The sequence below is a fragment of the Saimiri boliviensis genome, chromosome 7, assembly GCF_048565385.1.
Source record: "Saimiri boliviensis isolate mSaiBol1 chromosome 7, mSaiBol1.pri, whole genome shotgun sequence".
Taxonomy (NCBI): Eukaryota; Metazoa; Chordata; class Mammalia; order Primates; family Cebidae; genus Saimiri; species Saimiri boliviensis.
Window position 1 is genome coordinate 8029662 of NC_133455.1, and position 14734 is coordinate 8044395.

At 52.5% G+C, this 14734-nt stretch overlaps 1 protein-coding gene across 2 annotated transcripts in view; it reads left to right on the forward strand.

Moving 5' to 3' along the window:
• The window catches only part of SCARB1 (scavenger receptor class B member 1), an 84343-nt gene that overhangs the window by 51511 nt on the left and 18098 nt on the right, over positions 1–14734 (forward strand). For both annotated transcript variants that reach the window (XM_003937102.4, XM_003937101.4), the window contains exons 7-9: positions 309–475; positions 8411–8529; positions 13582–13655. In XM_003937102.4, coding sequence (XP_003937151.1) covers positions 309–475; positions 8411–8529; positions 13582–13655 — 360 coding nt within the window. The remainder of the gene's footprint in view (positions 1–308; positions 476–8410; positions 8530–13581; positions 13656–14734) is intronic.

Sequence of the window (14734 nt, forward strand, 5' to 3'; positions counted from 1 at the left end):
GTGATCCTCCCACCTCGGCCTCCCGAAGTGCTGGGATTACAGGTGTGAGCCATGGTGCTTGGCCTCTGTTCTTTGGTGAAACTCTGGCTGGCTGTGGCTAATGCATGGGTGTGGGCAGGGAGGCAGAGTCGGAGCAGAGGCCAGCTGGGAGGTCCCTTTAGCTACCCGGGCAAGAGATGGGGCCAGCTCGGACCCGAGAGGTGGTAGCGCCTGTGGGGAGAAGTGGCCGGATCTGGGTGGCCTGTGGCAGGGCCTGGCTCTGGCCACCGGGTCTGGGTGTCCCCTCTCACCTTGTCTGTCCCCTGCAGGTCCATGAAGCTGACGTACAAGGAGCCGGGGGAGTTTGAAGGCATCCCCACCTACCGCTTCGTGGCTCCCAAAACCCTGTTCGCCAACGGGTCCACCTACCCACCCAATGAAGGCTTCTGCCCTTGCCGAGAGTCTGGAATTCAGAACGTCAGCACCTGCAGGTTCAGTACGTGTCGACCCTGTGCTGGGAGGGCTCGAGGGTGGGGCCAGCTGAGGGTTTATCTGCCCCAGGCTGTCTGCTTAATCTGTGGCCTCTGTACTCTTGATAATCCCATTAGCCTGAAGATAATGAGGACCTGCGGGAAGAGGATCTGAAAAGGAAGAAATGCCATGTCTAGTAGCCGCTGCCACAGTTAATTTCCATGAACTTCGTGGCTTAGAGCAGCACACACTTGTTATCTTGCAGTTCTGTAGCTCAGAAGTCCGCGTGGGTCTCACCGTGCTCAGATCAAGGAGGCTGCGTTCCTTCTGGAGGCTCTGAGAATCTGGATCTGCCTTTTCCGGCTTCTAGAGGCTTCTCTGGGTTTCTTGGGTCCCGGGCCCTTCCTCCACCTTTGAGGCCGACAGCACAGCATCCTTCTGATCCACTGGGTCCTCGAATCTCTCTCTCTGCCCCCTCTTCCAGTTCTAAGGGCCCTTTAGACCACATCATGCTCTCCTGGAAACCCCAGGACAATCTCCCAATCTTGTTTATTCTTATTTTTATTTTTTGAGACAAAGTCTCAGTCTGTCACCCAGGTTGGAGTGCAGTGGCGCCATTTCAGCTCAGTGCAACCTCCGCCACCCAGGCTCAAGTGATCCTCCCCCCTCAGCCTCCCGAGTAGCTGGGACCACAGGCATGCAGCACCACACCTGGCTAATTCTTTGTATTTTTGGTAGAGATGGGGTTTCACCATGTTGCCCAAGCTGGTCTTGAACTCCTGACCTCAAGCGATTCACCTGCCTTGGCCTCCCAAAGTGCTGGGATTACAGGTGTGAGCGACCGCTCCCGGCCTATTTTTATTTTTTGAGACAAGGTATCACTCTGTAGCCTGGGGCTGGAGTATAGTGGTGCAATTATAGCTCACTGCAGCCTCTACCTCACCGGCTCAAGCGATCCTCCTGCCTCAGCCTCCTGAGTAGCTGGGACCACAGGTGTGAGCCATGATACCTAGCTAATTTTATTTTTGTAAACTTTTTGTAGAGATGTTGTCTCACCATGTTACCCATGCTGGTCTCAGATGCCTGGCCTCATGTGGTCCACCTGCTGTGCCTGTTAAAGCAGTAGGATTCCAGGTGGGAGCCACTGTGCCCAGCCCAGCGTCCTGACCTTCAAGGCAGCAGCTGAGCAGGTCCAGTGCCCCTTTGCCCTGTGACCTAACATAGCCATGGGCTCTGGGGCTTAGGGCGTGGATATGTCTGGGGGGCCATTTCTCTGCCCTCCCACACGGTGATTTGGAACTTGAAAGTGACGCTTAGTGGGAAGGACCCTTCACCCCATTCTGAAATGGAAAGAGGCTGGCGAGGGTCTGTGTGTTTCATAACATCCTCTCGTTCCGCGGTGTGGGGTGGCTGGGCAGATGGGGGGACTGGCACTGGCATGCTGTTTCCTGGCATCGTTGGTGTGTCTCAGTTGTGTGCCAGGCCCCGAGGCACCCCCGCCTCCAGTTGCTCAGTCCGGACCTTTGGGTGTCAGTTGGATTCCCTGTCCTCACCCAGCTCTTCCAGTGCGTCAACAGGCCCAGATGGCGTTACCTCCAGGTTGAGTCCCTGCTCCTCCCTCTCTCTCGCCCTCCCAGCCCCCGCTGCACTGTCCAGGCCACGGCCACGTCCTTCCTGGTGGTCCAGCCCTTTCAATAGCCCACCCCGTAGTGCCACTGTACCGTCCATCTTCTAGACCATCCAGTGCGGTCACTGCTGGCCTTGTGCGGCTGTTTAAATTGAAATTGATTCAAACAAGATCAAACTAAAAGGCAGTTCCTTGGTTGCACTGGCCGTATGTTAAATGCTCATAAGCCATGTGTGTCTAGCGGCTACCATCTTGGATAGCGCAGATAGAGAACATTTCCATCATCACAGGGAGTTCTGTAGCATCCAACAGCAGCAGAGGGATCTTTTAACAACACAGGTCAGTGTGGTGGCTCATGCCTGTAATCACAATTCTGTGGGAGGCCAAGTTGGGTGGGAGGCCAAGCTGGGTGGGAGGCCAAGAGTTCAAGACCAGCCTGGGCAACATAGCAAGACCTCTCTCTACCAAAAAATACAAAAACAAAAAATTAGCTAGGCATGGCGGTGCCTGCCTGTAGTGCTAGCTACATGGAAGGCCGGAGTGGGAGCTTAAGCCCAGAGGCCAAGGCTGCGTGAGCTATGATCACACCACTGCGCTCCAGCCTAGGCAACAGAGCAAGACCCATCTCAAAAAAAAAAAAAAAAAAAAAATGCAGATTGCCACTGTACTCTTAAAATGTCCAGCAGCGGCCGGGTGCGGTGGCTCAAGCCTATAATCCCAGCACTTTGGGAGGCCGAGGCGGGTGGATCACGAGGTCGAGAGATCGAGACCATCCTGGTTAACATGGTGAAACCCCGTCTCTACTAAAAATACAAAAAATTAGCTGGGCATGGTGGCACGTGCCTGTGATCCCAGCTACTCAGGAGGCTGAGGCAGGAGAATTGCCTGAACCCAGGAGGCGGAGGTTGCGGTGAGCCGAGATCGCGCCATTGCACTCCAGCCTGGGTAACAAAAGCGAAACTCCGTCTCAAAAAAAAAAAAATAAATAAATAAATGTCCAGCAGCTTTTCCTGTATTCATAGTGAGGTCCAAACTGCCCACGGTGGCCCTGGGCCCCACAGGATCTAGCCCCCGTCCCGCCCTGGCATCTCTGTGAAGGATCCAGCCCCCGTCCCGCCCTGGCATCTCTCAAGGATCCAGCCCCCACCGGCCTCTCTGACTCCGTTTCTCCCCACACGTCCCCCTTCATTATTCTTCAGCCTTGGTGTCTTCCCCTGTGTTGAGAATATATTGAGGTCAGTGCTGCCTCAGGGCCTTTGCATGGGCCGCTTCCCCTGCTTGGAGTGCTCTTTGTCGGGACTTCTGAGCCGATCAACACTCACCTTCTTTTGGTCTGCATGCAAATGCCATCTCCTCTGGGAGGCCTCCTCTGATTTCCTGTTCTAAAGTTGTCCCCTCTCCCACCTGCTGCTCCCTACGGCTTCCTTTTCTTGTCTTCTAGGTGCTCACTGCTTCCCGAAATCAGGGACTGTCGATTTCATCTTCTTCGTTGGCTACCTCTTGCATTCACTGTCATCCTTGTGGGCGTGACAAGCTCTTGGTTTTATTCTTAGCTTCTAGAACTGTGGCCTGCATTTAATGGATACTCATACAGTATTTGAATATAGGGATGGTGAGTGTGTTCTGTACTTAGGAAATGGAGGCTTGAGGCTGGACGTGACCAAGGTCACAGGGTTGGTGGGACTGGAAGCCGAGCTTCTGTTTGACTGCGTCTTGCCTTTTGGGAGCCTTTTTTGGTTGAAGCCCCAACCTGCAGCTGGAGACGGCGACTCTAGAGGACTGGTCTGCAGCAGGGGTCAGGAGGAAGGACTGTCCACAGATCGCACGGTTTTCCCCATTTCCGGCGGGACGGAGCACCCTGTGAGCGAATGGTTTGGAGCTGTCTCCTGGTCCTGTCTGGCCCACCTGAGCATTGGCCTCTGTTTGCTTCATTCTTTGCTGGTGTTGGTGGGGATTTCTGCACTTAACATTGAGATTCTGCCCGATAGGAGGTGTGTTCCAGCAACGGTGGCAAGTGGCAGATGTTGGGCTCCACTTGATTTAGGCCAAAAGGGCACTTCTTGGTTTGCGTAATGAAAAATTCCAGGGCAGATCCCTGCATTCGGCACAAGTCCAGAAGTTAGATGTTGCCTGGAAGTTGCCCATGCCAAGTCCCAGCTCACTTTTCTGCTGGACTGGCTTTGCTGGCAGGCAAGCTCTCCCTCCTGGCTGCCTGTGGAGGCTCCAGACTCACCTCCACCCAGCTCCGAGTCCTGCAGCAAGTGGGCCACCTTCGTGTCCTTCAGTCCAGCACAAGTCCCAGGGTTTGCTCTAATTGGTCCACCTGGCACCCATGCCCAGCTGTGAACCCATCACGGTAGCTGAGGTGGACTATGCTGATTGGCCAGGCTCGTGTCACATGCTCAGCTGGCTCCCTGGGTGGGCTGGCCCCACTGGAAGCACAAGGCTGAATGAAAGTAGGGGAAGTAGGGGTGTAGGGACCAGAAGGAGGGGGAGAAATGACATGCCCATCCCTTCCAAGGGCTTGGGATGAGGTGTGCCCTGCCTTCTGTTGGCACATCTGCCAAAAGACTTTCAAAAGCACAAGAGAATTTTAAAATATTTATTTAAATAACGTTTTTTTCTTTTATTTACTTATATTTTTGGGACAGGGTTTCACTCTGTCGCCCACGCTCAAGTGCAGTGGTGCAATCACAGCTCACGGCAGCCTCGACCTCCTGGGCTCAAATGATTCTCCCACCTTAGCCTCCCGGGTAGCTGAGAGCACCGGTCCACACCACCACATCTGGCTAATTTATTTTATTTTTAAATTTTTTTTGTAGAGATGGGGTTGTGCCGTCTTGCCTGGGGTTAGTTTTTGCTTCTGAATAAAATATTCATGTTCCCAGATGACTCACGCAGTTTTGGGGGTTTTTGGCTTTGTTTTTTTGAGCCAGGGTCTCACTCTGTTGCCCAGGCTGGAGTGAGTGGTACTATCACGGCTCACTGCAGCCTGACGTCCATCACTTGATCGATCCTCCCACCTCAACCTCCCAAGTAGTTGGGACTACAGGCGCTTGCTACTATGCCCAGCTAATTTTTAAATTTTTTGTAGAGATGGGGGTCTCACCATATTGCCCAGGCTAGTCTTGAGGTCCTGGGCTTAAGCGATCCTCCCGCCCGAAGTGCTGGGATTACAGGCATGAGCCGCTGCGCCCGGCTGACATGCGTAGTTTGAAACTTGCCAAAGTCAACGCACCACGTGGCCAGCACCCTGACTGAGAAACAGAACACGACAGGCCGGATGCCGCTCACACTCCTCCCACCGCCCTGCTCTGTAGCCCCAGAGCTCAGCTGGTTTGCATCTCCATGCAAATGGACCCAAAAGCTAGATTCCTGTTTCTCCTGTGCACCCCTGAGCACCCTGCTGTGACTCGTCCGTGACATTGTGACGGTTGCAGCGCCCCTTCATTGCTGCGTGGTGTTCCATCCTGGGCGCCACTTCCATCCTCTCACTCCTTCCATTGCTCCTGGGCATGCGAGTTCCTGTTTTTGACCATACCGTGGTGCACACGTGTCGTTTGCACCCATGTCCGTGTTTCTGTGGCATTTTATCTAAAGAGTAAAGGTACCCATGCCTTTGCCTTTCTAGGCCTTGAAATCTGCTGGACTCGGACACTTCCCTCATCGCAAACCTCCCTCTCCCACGAGGACCTCCAGCTTGCGTCATAGAGCCAACTAGTTATCATCTGTGGCAATCCTGGACAATTATGTCTGGCTAGATATGCCATAAAGCTATAAATTAATTACCACTTACTGCCAGGAATATCTTTCTCGGCGTGTTTGGTAATAAAATTGGAAGAAACATGTGCGCGGGCCTGTGCAGGCTTGCCCTCTGAGGCAAGGGCAGGGCCTGGCACGTTACCCCATCCCACCTCGGTCTCCACCGGGGGCTGTGAGTAGGCCAGGGCTTGCTTGAGATTCCTCCAGGGCCTGGCTCCATGGCTGCCTCCTCGGCGGGAGGCCATGAGAGTGTTTCCACTTGTGGGGTGCGGTGCTCGCGTGTGCCCTGTTGGGCAAAAGGGCTTGTGTCATATGCCCAACTGGCTCTTTTGCCTGAGATGGGAGGATGAGAGGCAATGTTTTCCAAATTGTGGAGGACATTGTCCCTGCAGGTTCTTGAGATGGCTTCAGAAGGTCCAAGGAGGTGAGAGGGAGCTTCTGGGCCCATCCTCTTTCTCTGCTTGCCATCGCCTGCAGGAGAGGGGTCTCTGTTGGTGCTCGGAGGGCTCCAAGACCCTTCCACACTCATCAGTTTTTTGTTTTGTTTTTTTTTTTTTTTTTAAACAGAAAAAGATCAGGGCGTCCAGCTAAAGCGTTGTGCAGTAACAGGTTCTAGTTAGAACTTACAACATTCATTATTTTGCATGGTATTTATTCTAATATTTTCCCTCCCTCCCTCCCTCCCTTCCTTTTTTTTTGACACACTCTTTCTCTGTTGCCAAGGCTGGAGTGCAGTGGCACGATCTTGGCTTACTGCAATCTCTACAAACTGTCGTCCAGGCTGGAGTGCAGTGGTGCGATTTCACCTCACTGCAACCTCTGAAGCCTCCCAAGTTCGAGCAATTCTCCTTCCTCAGCCTCCCAAGTAGCTGGGATTACAGGCGCGTACCATGCCTGGCTAATTTTTGTATTTTTAGTAGAGATGGCGGGGGGGGTCTCACCATGTTGCCCAGGTTGGTCTTGAACTTCTGACCTCAGGTGGTCCGCCCACCTCGGCCTCCCAAAGGGCTGGGATCACAGGTGTGAGCCACCGCGCCTGGCTCAAATATGTACTTTCTAATTGCCGCAAGTGTTTGCCAGGAACGGCACAGCTGTAAAGCTTCCCTTTAAAATACAGAGACGGAAGGACGGCCGTGGCAGCGGGTTCAGAGCGGCTCATTATATAACGGTGCAGGGGGCGTTCAGATGTGATGAAACTGAAGAGGTTCTGGGATGAGTAGTGCTTGAGAAACCGTAAGGGCAGGCTGCACAGAGACTGAGAAGGACGAGGCCTGACCTGGATCAGAGGCCCGGCTTTTATTTCACACCAGTGCCTGGCTTTGCTAAGAAAAGCAGAGATACTTCAGAGGGGTGAGCTGAGATGCCCGCAAGCATGGTTGCTGGTCCTCTGGCCGGCAGTGAGGGAGGGCCGATGCCTTGTGGGAAGGAGACCTTGTGAGTTTGATTTTGTTTGTTTTTCTTTCTTACGGAGGCACAATCCATGTAACATGAAATTAACCATTTTGAAGTGAACGCTTCGGTGGCATTTAGCCCAGTCAAAAGGTTGTGCAGCCGTCACCTGTATTTCACTCCGGAACATTTCAGTCACCCCAAAAGGAGATCCAGACTCATCAGCTGATCACTCCCGCCCCCTTCCCCGGCCCCTGGTCACCACCTGTCAGCTCTGTTTGTAGATTAGCAAGGTCTGGGTCCTTGTGAGCTTTTTAATTTTTTTTTTTTCTTTTGAGACAGGATTTTGCTCTGTTGCCCAGGCTGGAGTTCTGTGGCACAATCACGGCTCCCTGCAGCCTCAGTCTCCGAGGCTCAGGTGATTCTCCTGCCTCAGCCTCCTGAGTAGCTCAGACTGTACGCATGCGCCACCATGCCAGGCTAATTTTTTGTAGAGATGGGGTCTTACCATGTTGCCCAGACTGGCCTCCGATTCCCGGGCACAAGTGATCTGCCTGCCGAGGCCTCCCAAGGTGTTGGGATTACAGGGGTGAGCTTTGAAGAGAGGCCCGCTCCCTGTTCCTTGTTAACTTGTCCCTCAGGTGAGCTGGTGTTCGCCTGGTTTGGCTGGTCCGTGGCGAGGCTGACCTCACGTTTGTAGCTGGTGTGGGAGACCCGGCCGCAGGTGCACACACCTGAGCTCCGATTGTTGCTGCGTGGCCTGCAGGGGGCAGCGTGGGCTGCCTGGCTTGTGCTCCAGACACCCTCCCCACACCCAAGTTCAAATCTGGCGGCACCTTTTCCATCCCCGCCTCCCTAGCTCCCGCGTGTGCCTCTCCCCTCCCTGCGCTCTTCTGCCATGCCTCCCACCTGGGTCTCGCTGCCCAGGCCTCCTCCTGCTCCTGTGAGCGGCCTCTGCCTTCCTTTGGTTTCTCCTGCCTCACCCGACTTCTGGTGCAGAGCTTGGCCCTCAACTTAGGGCCCGGGCTCTTTACAGAATGGAGGGGAGCCGCCTTGCCTGGTTGTCTTGTCATCACCACGGGGTGCTCCGCGGACCACAGTTCTTGGCAGACCTCCAGCCTGGCAGGGCCTGCCAATGCGCTGTCTTCTCCTCATGCCCCTCCCTGCCCCTCTGCCTTCCAGGTGCCCCCTTGTTTCTCTCCCATCCTCACTTCCTCTACGCTGACCCGGTCCTGGCCGAAGCAGTGACTGGCCTGCACCCTAACCAGGAGGCACACTCCTTGTTCCTGGACATCCACCCGGTGAGCTGCTGCCATCCTCTGCGGGGCAGTGGGTGGGTCCTGGTTGGGGCACACCTGGCCGCCCCTGCTCCCCACAAGCACAGAGCTGCTGCGGGCTGGGGTGGTGGGAAGCCTGGCTTCTAGACTCTCCAGGCACCCAAAGTCCTTGCTTTAACCCGACTCCAAAGTTCAAGATGGTTCAGGGGTTTTATGATCCTTTTCTAAGGTACTGGTTCTATCAGTGGGCCCCAAGACAGTAAATTCATTAGAACTTATCAGCTGGGGTGTCTCCTACATGTGAGCTGGAGGCAGCCCTCTGGATGTGTCAAGATACCATAAAGATCTTCAGGGAGAGCCTGGAACATCTTGCGGATAAATCACGCAGGGAATTTGTCCTGTGTGAAGTTCTGTCTACAGGCAGGGAGCTGGACATGTGACCCTCCCAGGGACACGCCCTCAGCCTGTGGCCTCTTCTCGGCACCTCTGGTCTCTATAAAATATGCCCAGTTGGACTTGGGGGCTGCTACCACTGATTCAGAAATCTGTGGGTTTTCTGTTTCCTGGGTGGGCACTTGTGGTCTCTTTCACAGGCCTTTAATAAAATTAAATTTTTTTTGAGACAGGGTCTCGCTCTGTTGCCCAGGCTGGAGTGCGGTGGCATGATCATGGCTCACTGCAGCCTCGACCTCACTGGGCTCAGGTGATCCGCCCCTCTCACCCCGCCTGGTAGCTGGGACTGCAGACATGTGCCACCACGCCTGGCTAATTTTTATGTCTTTTGTAGAGATGTTGCCCAGCCTGCTCTTGAACTCCTGGACACAAGTGATCTGCCTGTCTAGGCCTCCCAAAGTGCTGGAATTACAGGCACGAGCCACTGTTCCCAGCCAAAATTAATGTTCTAAATTGAGAAAAGAATAGCTGTGTGTTTTTGAGGTGTACCATGTGATGTTATGATATGTGTATGTGTTGTGGAATGTCTAAGTAAGCCGATTAACATAGGCGTCACTCCACGTACTGACCATGTGTTAGTGGTGAGAACATTTACAATCCACACTCAGCAAATTTCAAGTATAAGGACAAGGCTATTCACTGTAGTCACCATGCTGTGTTGTACAGTACAGTTCGGTGACTGACGCTCTATTGTACAGGAGATCCGAACTTACTCCTCCTTACTGAAATTCTGTCTCCTTTAAGCGACCCCCCACCCCCCGTCTGCCGTCCCAGCCCCTGGTAACCAGTATTCTACCCTCTGCTTCCATGAATTCAACTTTCTTTTTTTTTTTTTTTTTGAGACGGAGTCTCACTCTGGTCACCCAGGCTGGAGTACAGTGGCTTGATCTCTGCTCACCGCAACCTCCTCCTCCCGGGTTCAAGCAATTCCCCTGCCTCAGCCTCCCAAGTAGCTGGGATTACAGATATGCACCATCACACCTGGCTAATTTTTGTCTTTTTATTAGAGACTGGGTTTCGCCACGTTGGCCGGGCTGGTCTCGAACTCCTGACCTCAGGTGATTCACCCACCTTGGCCTCCCAAAGTGCTGGGATTATAGGTGTGAGCCACCGTGCCCAGCCTGAATTCAACTTTTTTAGATTCCACATACGAGCGAGATCACGCAGTATCTGTTTCTCTATGCCTAGCCTATTTTACTTACTTAATCTCCTCCAGGTTTGTCATGTCACAAATGACAGGATTTCCCTGTTTTAATTTTTATTTATTGATTTTTTGACAGAGTCTCACTCTGTTGCACAGGCTGGAGTGTAGTGGTGTGATCTCGGCTCCCTGCAACCTCCGCCTCCTGGGTTCAAGCAATTCTCCTGCCTCAGCCTCCCGAGTAGATGAGATTAAAGGTGTGCACCACCACACCCGGCGAATTGTTGTGTTTTTGGTAGAGATGGTGTTTCATTACCTTGGCCAAGCCGATCTGAAACTCCTGGCCTCAAGTGATCTGCCTGCCTCAGCCTCCCAAAGTGCTGCGATGACAGGCATGAGCCGCCTTGCCCGGCCGGATTTCCATCTTCTTCAACGCTGGGCATACCCCCACGGTGTGCCCCATCTCTGCCGTGCCCATTCATTCACTGACGGACACTTCACTTGGTTCTGTATCTTGGCCGCAGTGTACCTGGGAGTGCCCCTGGCTGTTTGTCACACTGATTTCCTCTGGGTGATTCTGGCAGTGGGCTTGCTGAGCCGACGGTAGTTCTGGTTTTCGTTGTCTGAGGAAGCTCGTGCGTTGGCCCCGTTGCTGCGCCCCTCGGGCCCTTCCCGAAGCCCCACTGCTGTTCGGCACGGTTTTTCTTTGTCTTTCCAGACCTCCTTCGCCACTGGCTCGATGCCCTCAGCCCCCGCCCTGGCCCCGGCTCTCCGCCTTCCCTCTCTTCGCAGTTCATTCCTCCTCCGACCTCTCTTGCCCTTCCACAGAATTCCACCATGAACACGGGCCTCTCTGTGCTCTCCCTGATCACTTTCCTTTCAGGGCACAGATTTTCTCCCCCCCCAACGCCCCCGCCTCACATCCAGAAAGACGGGGTTAAGGCTGGGAGCCCAGGGAGAGGCCAACAGCTGCTCTGCTGTGGCCACGTTAGCCGCTGCCTCCAGATCGGCTCGAAGCACCCGGGGAGAGGAAGTGGGCTTTGCTCCTTTGTGATTTGAGCTGGGCACGTTGGGAAGAGGGATGGTAACAGCCTCTTGCTGCCTGTTGGCCATTAGCCTTGAAAACCAAATGCGTGTTGGAAGCTGCTTCCATGCGGCCACTTTTCTGCTCCTGAAACGCGGGGAGGGCATAGGGATAGGGAGTCCCAGGGTTCTGCTTATGGTGGGATCACAGCTCAGACTTAGGATAACGACAAAATTCAAAGCAAAATTAGCAAAGGGAGAAAGCACCTAGGGTGAAGTCGGGGCGGCCAGGCTGGAGCTTCCAGAGTCTTCTCCCAGCGGGGGTCGCACAGGCGCACCTAACGTCTTTGGCCACGAGTGGTGGCAACGTGTAGGTGATGCTGTCTAGCAGGGAAGGCCGTGAGAATTTCAGTGCCCAGGGTGTTTCTCTAGGGATCAATCACGTGACAGGTATCAAAATTCTAGACCCTGGGAAGGAAAGCGGGTGCTGAGCAGGAGCCATGTCTGTGCAAATAATTTCGGCCCAGTGAACAACTCTCATCACCTAGGGGATGGTGGGGACCCTCCTGAAATCGGGGTTTCTGGATGCCAGCCACGGGCCGGCCTTGCCAGCAGAATTCCCGAGGAGAGCAGCTTCAGGCGTGCAGTGCGAACTCTGTCCGACTCACCGGAGATCTCACGCCCATCCCCCCAGGCTCTGGAGGGCAAGTGCTCCCCAGTCCTGGCATCAAGGGCCATAAGGCAGAAAACATCTTTCCCTACAGTGCACGTGATCCTAAGCCAGGCGTTTATGGCCCCGAGTGTGGCTACCTTGCATACCTTATTTCTGCTCTTGCGTTATCTCTATTTTACAGCTAAGGAAGCAGCTCTCAGCTGAGAAGACCCTATTGCAGTTCTCTGACCTCAAATCTGGTTTTATTTCCACTATAGTTTCCCGACTTCATTCTGGAACCACCTTCTTGTGTTTGTTGACATGTGCACTTCACTTCTGTTATTTACTTAAAAAAAAAGTCCCCTAAAAAAAAAGAGCTGGGTCTAGTTGCTCATGGCTGTAATTCCAGTGCTTTGGGAGGCTAAGGCAGGAAGATCACTGAAGACTAGGAGTTCGAGACCAGCCTGGGCAACATAGTGAGACTCCGTCTCTACAAAAATAATGATAAATTGGCTGGGTGCAGTGGCTCACCCTGTAATTGCAGCACTTTGGGAGGCTGAGGTGGGCAGATCACTTGTGGCCAGGAGTTTGAGACGAGCCTTGTCAACATGGTGAAACCCTGTCTTTACTAAAAATAACAAAAATTAGCCAAGTGTGGTGGTACATACCTGTAGTCCCAGCTACTGGGGGTGCTGAGGCAGGACAGTTACTTGAACCCAGGAGGCAGAGGTTGCAGTGAGCAACTGCACTCCAGCCTGGATGGCTGAGGGAGACTCTGTCTCAAAAAAAAGATAAAAATAAATTTCTGCACAAAAGAAGCTTTTTACTACTACCTCAACTAGGAAATTACAAAATTCTCCAAAAAAGAAAACAACCATAAAAATGAACAAAGAAAAATATATTAGGCTGGCCAGGCACGGTGGCTCATGCCTGGAATCCCAGCACTTTGGGAGGCCAAGGCAGGCAGATCATGAGGTCAGGAGTTAAAAGACCAGCCTGGCCTAAATATGGTGAAACCCCATCTCTACTAAAAATACAAAAATGAGCCAGGCATGGTGGCTTCCAGCTACTCGGGAGACTGAGGCAGGAGAATCACTTGAACTAGGAGGCGGAGATTGCAGTGAGCCGAAATCATACCACTGCACTCCAGCCTGGGTGACAGAGTGAGACTCAATCTCCAAAAAAAAAAAAAAAAAAAGCCTCTACGTAAAATATGAGGCTCTATGTAAAGTACCTTTGTCTGCCAGCGGGGGCGAACCTGAGGCAGCTCTCGGCACCATGGTTAAAGGGGGAGGTTTTGTGCGGGTGTATTATTAGAGGAGCATTGAAGACCATGCAAACACCAGGCTGCGACCGACTCTTCAGAATGATCAGGGACAGTTGGGAGTGAATTGAGAAGGGATTCTCATCCATGTTATTGAACGTGGAGGTGTAGGGGGCATCTACAAATCGCCATTCTGCCCTTTGGGAAACCTCACTGTCTTAGGGACAGGTGGGAGTGATTTGGGTTTTCCACCCCGAGACAGGCTTGCTTTACAAAACGGACCTCCTGAGGGTGTGACTGTGTGGGAGCATTTGTTTCCCTGTAAGCGGGGAGAACCAGGAGGAGATCCCAGGGCACTTGCACATTGCTAGAACCGTGGACTCCCCCAACCCGTGGCTTGTTTTAGGTCAGATATAAGCAAGCTCCACTGGGCAGTTAGCTGGGACGCCCACCCTCTTGCCTGAGACCAGGGAGAGGAGGGATTGGTGGCATCCCTGGAGCTGGGGGGGGGGTGCAGTCTCCTCACTGTGTGTGTTGCTGCAGGTCACTGGAATCCCCATGAACTGCTCGGTGAAACTGCAGCTGAGCCTCTACATGAAATCCATCAAAGGCATTGGGTGAGTGGGGACTGGCACTGGGGTTGCATTGTTCATTTAGAGATGAGGGGCTCAGCACTCTGGTGGTCCCAGACTCTAGTGACATACCCCAGAACCAGGGCATGGGGAAGGGAGAGGGTCCTGTTGGGGGTGGAATCCAGTCCCTGCAGATCTTCTCCTGAGGGTTCCTGGTTCTGAGCCAGGTCCTGACCTGCATCCTGATATTCCTTCCCTAGAACCCCACTTTTCTTTCTCAACATTCACCCTTTCCCCGCCAGTTAGCCAGAATCTTCACTCCAAGCTGTCTCCTACTCAACAGAGTGGCAAAAATGAAAGCCTGGCAAAACCGAATGTTCGCAAATGGAAACTTACCAAACAGCATTCTTAAGTTTGACTACTCATTTTATAAGAATTTTTTGAGCACTGATTTCCTCTTTTTGATTTTTAAAATAAAACAGCTTTATGGAAATACAATTCACGTACTCTAAAACTCACCCTTTTAAAATGCACAATTCAAAATTAAAAAATTAAAACAAACTTCCTCCCCCAAAATAAAATGCACAATTCAGTGATTTATGGTCTATTCACAGAATTGTGCATCTATTACCACAATCAATTTTGGAACGTTTTCATCACCCCCAAAAGAAACCACGCATCCATTAACACTCACTCCCAATTCCCTCAGCCCTGGGCAGCCCCACTCCTCTACTTCCCGCCTCTGAGGACTTGCCTGTTCTGGGCATCTCATATACACAGGATCATACGCTCTCATATACATGGGATCATACGCTCTCATATAAATGGAATCATACGCTCTCATATACACGGGATCATACGTTCTCATATACACAGGATCATACGCTCTCATATACACAGGATCATATGCTCTCATATACACAGGATCATATGCTCTCATATACATGGAATCATACGCTCTCATATATACCGGATCATATGCTCTCATATACACGGGATCATACGCACTCATATAAATGGAATCATACGCTCTCATATACATGGGATCATATGCTCTCATATACACGGGATCGTATGCTCTCATATAAATGGAATCATATGCTCTCATATAAATGGAATCATAC